The sequence below is a fragment of the Lepidochelys kempii genome, chromosome 6 (assembly GCF_965140285.1).
Source record: "Lepidochelys kempii isolate rLepKem1 chromosome 6, rLepKem1.hap1, whole genome shotgun sequence".
In the NCBI taxonomy this organism is placed as follows: Eukaryota; Metazoa; Chordata; order Testudines; family Cheloniidae; genus Lepidochelys; species Lepidochelys kempii.
The window spans coordinates 32,395,346-32,409,775 of NC_136385.1; the positions used below are offsets into that span (position 1 = coordinate 32,395,346).

At 37.6% G+C, this 14,430-nt stretch overlaps 1 protein-coding gene across 32 annotated transcripts in view; it reads left to right on the forward strand.

Moving 5' to 3' along the window:
* The window catches only part of SOX6 (SRY-box transcription factor 6), a 445,473-nt gene that overhangs the window by 391,784 nt on the left and 39,259 nt on the right, over window positions 1-14,430 (forward strand). For all 32 annotated transcript variants that reach the window (XM_073347430.2, XM_073347425.2, XM_073347409.2 and 29 more), the window contains one exon: window positions 13,762-13,870. In XM_073347430.2, the coding sequence (XP_073203531.2) occupies window positions 13,762-13,870 (109 nt within the window). The remainder of the gene's footprint in view (window positions 1-13,761; window positions 13,871-14,430) is intronic.

Here is a 14,430-nt window from a genome sequence, read left to right on the forward strand (position 1 = left end):
CCATAGCCTGTGTGGTTAGGAGATGGGAAGGAGCTGCCTGGGGCCTGGTACCCTCTGGGAGGAGAATTGCAAATCCTGGTCTGAAGTAACCAGGGTGGAGACACTGGTGGGCCCATTCTTTCAGCTTCCATCAGCAAAAGTCCTATCACCAGACCTACCTTATAGCACATATGGCTGGGGATGGGCACATGGGTCCCCTTCTCTCTCTCTCTCTCTCTCTCTCTCTCTCTCTCTCTAGCACACGGGATCTTCCTTCTATCGTTCTATCTCCACTATCACACAGGGTCTATCTGTCTATCATCTATCTATCTTTATATTTCAAATATATTTCAGGTTTAGAGGAAGTATTTATGTGTTCCTCAAATTAGCTGAGAAGTAAGAATTAGCTAAAGGAGATGGATTTAGAGATCAGCACAATTCACGAAGATTAAAAAGAAGAAAAAAACCCTCTTTGTCTGAATTCATTATTTTCAGGCTGCTTTTTATAGACTAGTTTTTCAGAAGTCATCTGTGAAGGCTGGCATAAAGAATTTTTAAAGGTAACTAAATGGGATGGAGGCGAGGTTTAAAATCATCTACTGGGGCTGTTGCAGGGGATATTAAATATTGATTTATCTTGGGGTAAGAATCATACTAACGGCTTGTAGTCAGATCAGTTCATCTGGAATACAAACTGTATAGCTGTATTTAGTACAATGGCAACAATACTGGAAACGCAGGGGTGAGAATTTAATCTAAATCAGTTGGCTCTCCAAATGTTCAATTGAAAAAAACTAGCATTTCAAACTGAACTTTTCCTAAAAGTTTCATGCTGTTTAGATTAAAAATTGTCTCATTTAGTCAGTCCATGCTGTATCATAACCCACACCTCTGTGTCATATTGCAAATAACAAAAATCCACATTTCAAGACTGTTCCAAATTTTAAGTTTTAATACCCCAAACCCTCCTGCAGACCTGATGCAAATCATTCAAGTAATCTGGCATGTAACACTGTAAGCAATTTTCTGCTACTTGCCATTGCCTTTGGCCAAGCTTTTAGTCATAATATAAAATTTGGCACAGCTTGGACTTAACCAATGAAAACTGATTATGTTCCCATTTCAGACATAAATAGTTGCCAGCTAGTGGTATTGGCTAACAGATTTTTCAGTCTGTATAAATGTGCATATGGCCACAGCAGGAGATCCCTTTTTCCAAGAGTAACATCAAAACAGTAGTTCCCAGGTAATATTAATGTTATATTTGCTTTTGTTTGTGTTGTTTTCTTTAAACATATTCATTTGACAGCTGCAAAGGCTTGAATGTTCTATGGCTGAAAAATACATTAAATATATTTATATGAGAGGCCGTGTGGTGTAGTTGATGGAGCACTCGACAAAGATTCAGGAGACCTGGGTACAATTCTCAGTTCTGTCACTGGACTGCAGAATGGTACCTTCTTGAGACTATGCCTAAGTTCTCCATCTGTAAAATGTGGTTAATGATACTGACCTACTTTGTAAAGCACTTTGAGGACTACTGATGAAGAACTAGGTATTATCATTCTACTCAAAAGCCACAAAGAAATATCCCTTATTACAACCACAGGACAGTCATTCCCTCTGCTACGAAACATGGACAGAATGGATCTAGCACAAATTCCAGCTAAATATGGCCGGTAAGCATAGAAGGCATAATTCCCTTAGACAATAGAATCCCTTCTCCATGCATATTCTGTCCCCATCTCCTGACAGAGTAGCAAGTGTCTTCCCCAGGGATGAGGCATTTTATCTCCATGCAGTGAATCACGTGGACTTTTCCATGTATGTTTTCTGCATGTGTGTGTGTGTGTGTGTGTGTGTGATAATTTTGAAATCAAAAGTACAGATATGTATGTAGGATGCAATACAGCCCTGTGCTGAAGCACTGAAGTCCCACCTATGCCCTCATTATCAGTCTTAAGTGGGACTTAATGTGCATAGCCCTTGTACTGTTCCCCTGTCATGAGGGTGAATTTTGCCTCTATGGAGCATAATTTGATACAGTATTTCATTATGTAAATATTTCTTTTTAAAATAATTAGATAATGAACAACTGAATTCAGATTAAGGATTTAGTTACTGTTCAATTTATTTAGGACAGATCCAAAGCCCATTGAAGTCAATAGAAAGATTCCCGTTGCTATAGCTAGTTTTGGATCAGGCTGTGCCTGTCTTTAAGTTTGTGTGAGTCTTTTCTCTTTTTAGGCTGTCTGTTTAGTTTAGGTATAAGTCATGTTAGTGTTTTAAGTGGAGAACAGTACTTTTTATATTATACAACCCTTGCATTTTGTGAGGAAATTGGACTTCAGAATATAGGTCTGTAGACAAACGTGTAAGGGCAACCCTGGACCTATGAGAGTATGATCCAGAAAAATGGAAACTTAGATGTTTGAAAGGAAAGCATCTTCTTTGTCCTTTTTGGGGAATGATTGCCTATTTTTTTGGCTTGATAAATTTATACTAATCATTAATGCACTTTTAGCAATTTTCTCCCCAGGTAGAGATTTTAGATCTGTGATTTCCAAGCAACTTAGGCCCTGTCTCTTCCAAATTACTCATTACTCATGCTTACCTTTACATACTGTCCGTAGTCCCACTTACTTCAGTGAGGGCACTCATGTCCTTAGTCTTGTGCTGTTCCATCCTGGAAGAAAACAAATTCCTATTTGTATAGGAAGGGCTCCAAACTATTTGGTGTAAAGTTGTTCAAGACCCTCACCCGAATTCATCTTGAAGGGCAGGATGAATAACAAAAAGTAGAAAAAATTATTTTTATTAGCCACAGATAAACAGCATTACCTCTTCTTAACATAAACTTTTTGTTCTAAGGTACCCTATGAGATTGATCTTGCAATGTGCTGAGTGGCTCTGATTCAGCAAAGCACTTCAGCACATGCTTAATGTTAATGCAACCAGAGTGTTCTTTTCTTGTTGAATTAAAATTAAAGAAGGGAGCTAGCTGAAGGGTACATCTATCGCACAGGAGTTATGTATATCATACTTGATATGCTAACCTTGCACACAGTAATCTTGCCTTCCTGACACAAACAGTAAGCAGCACACTTTCTTGAGGTTGAAATAATCAGAGGCAAACACGGCAGTTATGGGGATACAAGAGGTAAGACACGGCATAATGGTGTTACTATCATCGTTCCATTGTCATCCATCCTGATTCTTTAGTGATGTGTGTTTTCTCTCTGAGCATAGTAAAGGATGCTTGAGAATAAACAGCGTAAAATGCTGCAGCAAACACAAAATAAATACTTGAAAAAATAGATAATAAAAATTACAAACCCAGAAAAACTGTACATAGCAGACAATTTCAAATGAAATATGTCTGTATTTTAAAAGTTCAGGTTCAGTTCTGTCTGAGAGAACATTAAATAGACCAGGAGTACTTGTGGCACCTTAGAGACTAACCAATTTATTTGAGCATGGGCTTTCATGAGCTACAGCTCACTTCATCGGATGCATCGATGAAGTGAGCTGTAGCTCACGAAAGCTCATGCTCAAATAAATTGGTTAGTCTCTAAGTTGCCACAAGTACTCCTTTTCTTTTTGCGAATACAGACTAACATGGCTGTTACTCTGAAACCTGTCATTAAATAGACCTGAGTTCCTTTTTGCAACCATGCTACATCATTGTTTACTTTAATGCAAATATACTCAGAGACTTTTAATTTAGCAATAATTTTATTCCCTTTGGTTTGTTTTATAATAAACACGCAGAATTGTGCGAGCATTTGCAATGCTATATATTTTAAAGTTCAGGTTCAGCTTTGAACTTTTTGCTATGGTTTAGACTATTTTTTTGTTTTCAAAATCAATTTGCCTAGTCCTGTTTTTCAACCCTTACAATTATTGTCAAAGGAGGAATTCCTAATGTAGGAAAAGTGTATTTATCATACATTGGCCAGTGGTTATTGCATCCTGGAGGTTGTTTTTATTGTAGCTTTCCCTCTGATGTTGTATTACATAATGAAAGACCCTATCATAACACAGACACTCACAATAGTAGAATTAAAGTAACTGTAAGAAAATCAAATCTGAATGTCTCAATGCTGGTATAAAATGTTAAATTGTACATATATTTTGTATATGTACAGTTTATAAGACTACATCATACTGGTACTTAAGATGTGTGGCTACTGGCATGTATGTACAATCTAAATTTATGTAAATCTGTCCGTTTCCAAACTCCTGTGGAAGGCAGCTAATTTTGCTTTGTGCAGTTGCGGTCTGCAGTGTGCCACAGCAAAACTGAAGTCGATGACTCCTTTTTTCTCTCCCAGCAAAGCTGTTTTTCTTAGCAGAAACTGGAATAGTTTTACTCTTTGTTATATTAATGTGGCTACTTGCTAAAGATGTGTTATCTTGTAGTCCTCTTTAAATATTCAGCCTTGAATACGCACCCAGTGCTTTGTTTGAGAGAGAAGTGGAGTCCAGTTGTTTGAGCATAGTAATGGAAATCAAAGTCTCCTGAGTTCTGTCTAACTCTGACTCTAAGAAGGACCAAATTTTCAGTGAAATTCAGTCATCGACATATGTGCAGAGTAATAGTATTATTGCCCCAATTCAGCAACGCTTATTCTGTGAACTTTATGGAGTGGTGCCAACCTCTTCCCAGTGAGGGGGCTGCGCCTCCCTCATCACAGGGCCCTGCCCCCCTCTAAGGCCCCACCCCATGGTCAAGTCAGAGCTGGAAGCCGGAGCCAGGCAGCACAAGGCACTGGCTGATCTCCGGGGCCAGCAGATCCCTGGGAGAGCAGCAACTGTGAAAGGTGGGACCCAGGAGCCTGTGCCACAGCGGGTCAGTCTGAGCGGGTGGTGTGCCCCGGCAGGTGGTGTGCCCCAACCCCTGCCTGGGCTTACTTCTCCACTGCTGCTGGAGCTGGGCACCCAGCCAGTAGCTGCCACGCTCTCCACTCTGCCTTCAGAGCTGGGTGGCTGGAGAGAAGCAGCTGCTATGCGGGGGAGGAGTGGTGTAAGGCAAATTGTGGGATGGCTATAGCCCCTGCAGCCTCCCTTGTGCCACCCCTGGAACTCTAGTTCACTGGAGGAAAATGGGCTTTCTGCTGCTGTGAGTTAATGGAGTTACTCCAGTAGCTGAAGTGGTAAAGGTTTGTGCTGCCATGCTGAAGGTCCTAGGTTTGTACTCTGCTGGTGGGCCATGTAGGACTTGCTACATGGCTACGTTAGACCTGTAGCAACTGAGTAGCCCTCAGACACAGATTCATGCCCAGTAGCATAGGAAATAAAGTAAAAAAGAAGTAGAACAATCCAATTATTTCCTGTAGAACATGTGCTCGGTATCATATTTTTTTAAAAATAATATGATAGCACAAGTATGTGTAGGACTAAAAGAAAATGTGTGTTCTAAATTGATGCATTCATATTCTTCACTCTTACAAGTTACATAGGGCTGGCCTACATAATTTATTATTGGTCCATTAAATCCAGTATTGTGCCTCTAGCAGTGGCCAATACTTCATACTACAGAAGCAAATTAGTCTCCCTCCCATAATGCACTGGGCCAATGATCCACTGATGCTGGGTTGTGAGGGGGGAGCAGCAAGGAGAAGGAGGGAATGTCTGCTTGACCCCTGCAAGTGAATAATTTGCACCCTGGAATGGGAGATTCAATAATTTGTATTTTACCGTGTGTTATTACAAATGTCATTAATGGTCATAAAATTATTCAGCCCTTTTAAAAACAAGTGACAGGTCAGGCTTTGGGCTCCTTCTGACCTCCAATGAATTCTACTGCTTTATTATATGGTGTGTGAAGTGGTAATTCTTTTTGTTTGTTTTATATTTATCAGCTGTTAATTTAATTGAATATTCCTTTGTTCTCTGGGAGTAATCAATTTTCATTAATCTAGGCAGAATTCAACAGTTCATTGTTTTTAATAAAAATTCTCTCACGTTTCAGTTGAACTGCATAATTTTACAGTACAATGCTGTGTGAATGTGTTGCTGAAACAAAGAGTTAATCAGAAAGTTTTCAGATACTGCCATGCATCATGCCTTTGTGCATGAATAAAAAGTTGGAAACCGCATAAAAGCAGTAGTTGGGTTACCACACAACTGGATATGCTTAAGTCTGAACGCTTCATAACTCTAACTACTGGGGAGTTGCAAACTTATAAATAACCTTGCAATTGGTTAAAACCTTATTAAAACCATATGAACAAAGATATAAAGCATTTGGTTAAGGGGGTTCAGTAAGTGCAGTAATCCTGTTGAAAGTAATCTAACTGAGGTAGATCCATATTTTAGGAGTGTCTGCAAGTGTTGCAGTAGTTAAGGATCTGTCTATCAGTGTTTAATAGTGGCGGGGGTGGGGGTGGGGAGGATTAACTCATAAAATCCTGTCTAGATGGAAATATTTGGCTATCTGACTTTTTAAAAGAATTAAATATATTCTGTGTTACTTTTAAAGGTGACCTGAAAAGCAATAAAATCCAGTAATGCAAAAATATGTGTTGAGTGCCACTAATAACCACATATACAGGGACTTCACCTTAACACTCGTTCCATATTTCTTCATTCAGATGTCATGACATACACTCCAACAGTGATGGAAGCTTCCTAGTATTCTCTTTCACAGGGCACTTTAAAATCATGAGTCAGACCCTCTAAAATCATGCAATTTGCTTAAAAAAAAATCAATTTTAAAAAAAAAAAATAGGACAGTGAGTTGTTGATATTTGTCGTCTTGTTTTTGAACCTATCATGTTCATGTTTCCAAGTTTTTTTCCACAGCCACAAAGGCTAGAATCTTAGCTTTCATTCGATAAAAACGTGATATTTGCATATGTTCACCTGACTCCAGGAGCTGGGGCTTTAAGAGACCCAGATATCATGAGACTTGCAATAAAATCATGAACGTTAATAACACTAGATTCCTACTGTCCTGTGACACCCCTGTATGTGTCATGTTGTCACATTCAGAATAGTGGAAGCTAGCTGAAGCATGGAGCCGGTTAAGCAGGATTAGTATAAATCCTTTTTCAAATGCATTGCTTGTTTTTTCAACAGTATTTTAAAACAAAACAATATATTTTAAAAAGGGGACTTAATGCCCTCCTTTCCCTCTGAGTCGGTACATGCTTCCAGTGCAGTTCAGCATGGTACATCAGGGCACTATGGGAATGTCTACACGGAGATAAAAGCCTCGCAGCCCAGCCATGGCTGGCTCAGGTCAGCTGACTTAGGCTTGGTGGGTTTGGGCTGCAGGGCTAAAAATTGCTGTGTAGATGTTTCGGTTCAGGCTGCACCCTTGCACTGTTCCAGAGCTCGGGCTCCAGCCTGAGTCAGCTGACCTGGGCCAGCTGTGGGTTGTTTATCTCCATGTAGACATATCCTATATTGTAATAGGCACCTGTAGGCTGAGGCAGGGATTCTTTTCTATTCTGTATAGGTTCTTATACCACCTTCATTATCATAGTAGCTGAGTGCCTTATGGACATCCTGGAAATCTTGAAGGAGAAAACTAAAGTAAGGTTTCAAGTGAGGATATACTATATTGCCCTTTTAGTCTGACCACTGGGAGCATTACCTTCATATTGTTAAAGTTACTGGGATTTGGTATTTTATCTTGTCAGATCAACTTAAAGTCACAGACATTTAGAGTTCATTCATCCAACCTGTACATCAAGTATACCGAAACTTTTAGCAAAATGGCCCAGTTATTAAAATGCTGAAAAATAACTATTATTACATTTTCACTGTAATTTTTTCTCAGACTTTCTCTCACGCATGTGCACACACAGACACACACGCTAAATATTTAAATGTCTCTTGCCACAGAATGATATGATACCTTGTAATTTTAGCCATGCAAAATATTCATGAGAAAATCTCAAACTTGGGACAAACATTGCCGAAAGTTTGTGAACCTGGGACAGATTTATGGTTCCTATTGAGAAACCGTGAGAAATTCTATGATTTTTCAGTGTTTCCACCTATAACTTGGCCAAAATTGATGGGTTTGGTTAAGTCTTGCTTGGAGTTTGCTCACAACTGGAAATCAAAGCAAAACCACATGAATTAAAACTGGAAAAAGGTTCATATGGATCCCTGTGAACTAATGCCACCAAGTTTTCTCTGAGTTCTACATCTACTGTACTACGTCTTTCAGGGATTTTTATTTTTCTGACTACAAAATTGATATGGTAGGAACTATTACAATAGTTCCCACCCCAAAAAAATGTACAAAATTTAGAGATAAGGCTGAAAGTCCATTTGTAATGATTCCTGCTGTGCCAAGCTATTGCAAAAGATTCTAAGCCGAGGGTGATTTCACTTTCCAGTCCTAGCTGTAAAAAAGTAGGAGGAACTTGGGAGAATTTATACCTTGACCTTTTCATGATGAAAGGAGGACTTGTGAGTTCTCCCAGAACAATGTTTCCTGATTCATAGTCACAATGAATGGCGGGTTGGAAGGACAAAGTGTCAGTCTGAGCTCTGAAGTGCTTTGTTGTTGTCACAAATAAGTATAAGTCACATTCTTAGGAAATTATAAGATTTTGCTAAGGTGTCTGGAGGAGTTATTCTCACAATTCCTGTTAGCATTAATAGGGATAGTGTGAATGAATCCCTAAAAGTTTTGCTGAAAATTTTCCCTTTGATGTTTTGAATGCAGGTGTTTTTAGCTGTTTTTTTTACATTCCACTGCATGTAAACAGCGTAGACCATAAATAAGAAATAAGCCACTAAAGAATTAGTTGAGACTTTCCGTGTGGAATAACCTAATTGTAATGTATTTTGTGTGTAAAGATGTGATAATTATTGATAGCGAATTAAAATTGAAACTAAAATACTGTCCTCAGATATGTAATAGCCCCTTAGGCATAAACTCTGTGGCTTCTGTGAATGACCCATATTAATTCAGACTCTAGAAATTGGCTCTTTAAATAAACCTTGGTAACTGCTGCCAAGTTAAACTATTGAAACAAAGAGTATTACATCATTGTCCAGCCATGTCTACTTAAATAAAATGTATTTGTTTGAAAAAAAAAATAGAACAAACCCTTTCACACAAGGATCAGCTGGTATGCCATTTTCCAGTTTAGTCTGAATACACATTTCAGATGTGGAAAAAGCTAGCATGTTGAAATAATTTGAGGCATGGGTATAGTCTGATCAGTCTTGGTAATCCAGAAGGGAGGGGTACCCAGTGTATTATTACATTTCGTATATTGTTTTTCAAGAGATGGATGCAATCAGTCATCTCGCATCTGGTTTGAAAAAACTTGTCTCACTGGCAAGTAAACTGTTATTTAAGTACACAATCTACTGCACTACTGAAACAGTTTTGCCAAACTTGTCCAAGTATTCTCACAAGCTTAAAGATGGTATAAATATCATTTATAGCAAGTCGTTTACTTCAGACTATATGGAATGCCTTCCTGTTCCCCTGATCTAAGTGTCCCAGTTTACATTACGGCCTTTATTGCTTCTGTTTGATGGAATGATCAGTAAAAATTTAATGACACTATAAAATAATAAAAATGTCATTAATTTACCACGGATCTTGGATGCAGTGGTTGTAAAGTTACATTAATAAACAGAATATTTTTTACAACAAAAAGCATTGTTACGTGGGAACGTATAAATAACACACATAAATTTAAGAGCAATTTTACTGTTAGCACACACATTATTATGGAATAGCCAATAAGTGTATAAAACAAAGTATATAAAATTTTATGAAAATATACTGTGCACATCAAAAATTCAGCTTTTATCTAAGTGCAGAGAAAAGCCATTATTGTGTGCTTACTGTTTCATTGCTGTTCTTCCATAAGATCACAATTTTATATTTGTTTCTAGTCATTTGAAGTTTGCAGCTTTTTTGTAGGAAGGGCATTGCTTCCGCCACTTCTCGGTTGACTAAACCATCCCTTTACCTTCCACACACGCAGGAAGAATTGATAATCCCTGCCACAGAAATGAGGGAAAAGTTGCTAATTTAATGCAAAGTTTAAAATAATGCGTAAGAGGTTGGCTGGCTTGCTCGGTGACTCTGGAAATAAGGGATAATAATCTAGCAGTCTATCTGTCATTGCTGGGGCTGTTCCATCATTGACTGTGATAACATGTGAATATGATGGATGCCACAGTCTTGTGGCTCATAACGTTTAACATTCATCAACTCTCACTAAAGGGGCTTTATCATTTAAATATCTTTATTTAATATGCAACATCTACCTCATACATCATAATTTCAAAGCACTTAGAGAACCAACAGCTCTACAACACAGTGGAACAGACTTTAATTTTTTTTAATAACTGTTATGTTTTTTGCATGTTTGTGACTGACAATGCATAAATAAGTGCCTAATCATGTCACTGAATGAAAATGAAGATTTGGCTGTTGCAAGAAGAATTTTTCCTTCTTCTAATTTTAAAGTAGTGATTAATTTTTACTGTATTTTTAAAATACACAAAAACACAGAGGGCCCAAACTGTGCTTGAGAGAGCTTACAGTTTCAGCAAAAGTCCCTGACCCTGCAAATTTTTAGTCCCATTGACTTCTGTGGGCCTACTCCCATGAGTAAAGATTTACAGGATCATATCCTAAGCACTTTCTTGAAATTACACAATTTAAAGTGAACAGCTTTGTATGAATTTACAGCAGATGACACGCAGACAGTATTAAAGGACATTGTCCACCTGTTTAGACTTCCAAAATTACCTTTTGAAAAGGAGGTAAAAACCACACCCTATCCCATGAAGATACACTTTAACTAAAAACATACAAACAAATTAGCTCTGTGTGTCTAAGAAGCAAAAATATATGTAAACATAGCTTGCATGGGCATATATATTTCCGGCTGCACATACATATGTGTGTGGATGTAATGGGTGTGTGTATTTATTTGTTAATGCGTATGTGCTTATATATATATACACCCACACACTTTAAAAATATTTTACAATATGTACATGTAGCTGTTTATGTGGATATAGGCTATGTAGAATTAATTTTCCTTTAGGACTTGTTTGCACTAGGAAAAAGGGTGTTTTTTAAAAATGTATAACTAACTAACCCCTTTTAAAATCATAGTGTAAACAAGGTAAGTAGTGGTTTCACCATGTGTTAGCTGGTTGATGTGAAGCCTACTAGGATAAGCCCAAAAGAAAGGAAAAGGTTGGGACTCAAACAGGTGAGTGTCCCTTTGAATATTAAGTTCATGAAAGCATTTCATATAAATTGTACTAATTCCTCATCCAAATATTGATATCATAAGCATCACTGTGAAGAATATTTTTCATTGAAAAAAATCAGAGACTAAAAAGGCTTTCCAATGTATATATTGAGAAATAATAGCTGTGGTCTATTTTCCTATGAATTGAAAACCAGAGGTTATTACTGAGTCATAAGTGGACTTCAGTTCTTTTAGAAGAAAAGGTATTATTATTGTGTAAGCTTTCTCATCTTACTATTTCTGCCCTTATCGTGTAATTTCCCCTTTTCTCCTTCTATGTCAAAATATTGATATTCTTTCAGAAACTTTTTTCCCCCCTTTTTTTAACAGAGAATATTTTCTGGTAAAAAATCAAAGGGAATGAATGACGAGAAAGATACTTCAAATGTACATATGGATATACAGCAGGTTCTGTTGATTTTAATAGTAGAAAGATATTTCTCCTTCTTCTAAACCATACTTAACGGTTGTTCTTCCAAGAATACTGCAGATGCCACGTTAACACTCCTTTAGAAAAGGCTTTAATGCAAATATTTGGAAAGAGAAATGGTGTGTGCTAAAAGCTGTTTTTCTTAGTACTGACTTTTGCTTTTATTTTGAGTGCAAATTGTGAAAATCTAAACTAACCCCTCAACAATGGAACAAGGAACACTTGGAAAAAAAAATCATTCCTATCTGCCAGCAAAGCAGATTCCATTCTGATGGTACAGGATTATTGTTAGATTATAGAACATCTTTGGGTATAATGGTTGGTCTTGTAGTGTTAGTTTGCCTGTCTCTAAGTCACATTGCTTCTCTGTGTCTAGAACTCTTACTTTTCATTTAAGCTTCTTTGCTTAAGTTCCCTCATCAACAGATACATTATATAGGAAAGCTACACTACAAAAACAACTCAATACATGGAGAATGTTACTCCATTATGAAAATGCAAAGCTAACCTGTTAGATGGATGGCAGATTTTAAGAAACTTTTAAAAATACACTTAGTACCTGAAACTCCTCAGCTGCATGTTGTGGTAGTAAACCCAGTGAATCGGTTTTGTGCTGTTTTTTCTTCCCATGTAGATTTAAACATATTCCATGATCTGAAGAATCAAAAGGCTTCGTGAACAATTTGGCTAATGGGAATTAATTGTAGAAATATAATGATATTCAAAAATAATCAGATTAGACAGCACAAATGAACTGAGATTGAACAAATGAGGCACAACAGCCATCAAGTAATTGTATGTTTGGTCTTTAAGAACATTTCTAAGTTTCTAAACATTGTGCAGGAGAGAAAACTCATGATGTTTTCTTCTTATGTCTAAAATGCTCAGTACAGAACTAGGTCATTGAACAATAGACTGAACAGCAATCATCACTCTACTTCTGCATAATGCATTAAGTATAACATGCAGAAACTGTTCGTGGAGCTGAAAGCTGGTATTTCACGTCTGTAAATTCAAGCTGACATGACATTTAATATTGTTTCATAGTAATGAACAACAAGGTTTCATTCATTCACAGGTACAACATAATACCAAGTTTAGTCTGAAGAAGTAACAACAAGGCAAGAGGGAAAACACGTTATGTTCCTTCAAATGAGAACGCTAAATTAATGATAACCATTGAACACTTAGCTACTGATACAGAGTACTACAGAGACTCACATTCTGAAGGAATATTGTACTGTCAATTGTAGTGCTTTTGCCCTGTAGTTCTTTGATTGAAGATTGGTTTAACACATAAATACCTCCCTTAGTTTTCATTTTACAGTGCCAGGTCCAGCTTTCCTGTGCAGGTCTCCAGCTCTCAAAGGCTTTGTGTTTTTCTAGGAGCAAGCACCATCCTCTCTCTTTTTCAATTCCCATTGAGGTTCAGTTGAAATTCCTAGACAAAATAATAGTATCAATTCTGTCATCTACTATTCCTTCTTTGAATACTTGTCTTTGAAAGCCTCTTGCATAAAATTCAGACTTGTGTTTTCTCAGGGGTACGAATGCAAACTTGGATCTCTTAGTGGAAAAAAAGTGCTTTTTCCATTAAATTAGCAGCATGTTTTAATAGGAACTTTTCTTTCAAGTTCTAAATTTTAGTGTCTCTCAAATGTCGATTGTTTTTTTTCCAGTTTAAGTCACAAAGTTTAGTGGAAAGACAAAGTGTACAGCATAGATCAGCACTGCTTCCTGCCAAAAGTTTTCTGCGGTTGAATGTACCATCATTTATACATTATAAAGGTGCAGTTCAGCTTAGTTTGGAAGCTTCTATGTACATTTTCACATTTAAACCTTAGGGCCTGATTTTCAGAAGTGCTGAACACTCATCATTCCAACTGACATTGATGAGAGCTCTGGGTGCTCCGAACCTATGAAAATGAAGCCCTCAACTTTATGTTCGAAACTACACTTTTAATGAAAACCTGCTCATTTAATTCACTCAGGAAAATAAAATAAAAGGCATATGTCTGTACATAAACATACACACAGACATGCAAGTAGGAATAGGCTATAGGGAGCATTAATAGTATCTCTTGTCTTTTCCAGGAAAGAACACGCTTTGAGAATTTAGGCCCACAGTTAACAGGGAAACCCAGTGAAGATGGAAAACTGGGCCCAGGAGTCATTGACCTTACAAGGCCAGAAGATGCAGAGGGTGAGTTGCTGTTATGAATACATTGGACACTGCTTCCTTAATTCCCACAATGTGACATGGAATGGACACATAGCTAAGTGTCTCCTACTATCTTTAATGGCTAGGGTGCAGCTAAATTCCTGGGCACAAATTTAAAACATTTTGCACGTTTTTATCAGATAGTAACATATACACAGCAAAGAACAGGGAAAAAAACTAAACAAAAATGGTGATACCTTACAGTGTATACTCTGAGCCATCCTGAAACACCATTTGAGATATGTCTGCATTGCACATCGCGCTTGGGCTTGTGGGACCCAGGTCTGTTGACTTGGTGTCTCCAAGACTGTGCTTGAGCGTCCACACTGCATTGTAAGCCTGGGTTTTCGACTACTGAACCTGAATTTCACAGCTGTGATAATGTGTCCGGACTGTATTATAGGTTGTTTATTAGCGGCTCCCTTCCATTACTGTTTGTTGCTTGTGGTTGGCCACCTAAGTTACATAGAATTGTTTCTGCTCTCTGATTCTTTCTGAACAGGAGAATAATATATGGAGAATAATCTATAAATTATTTACAG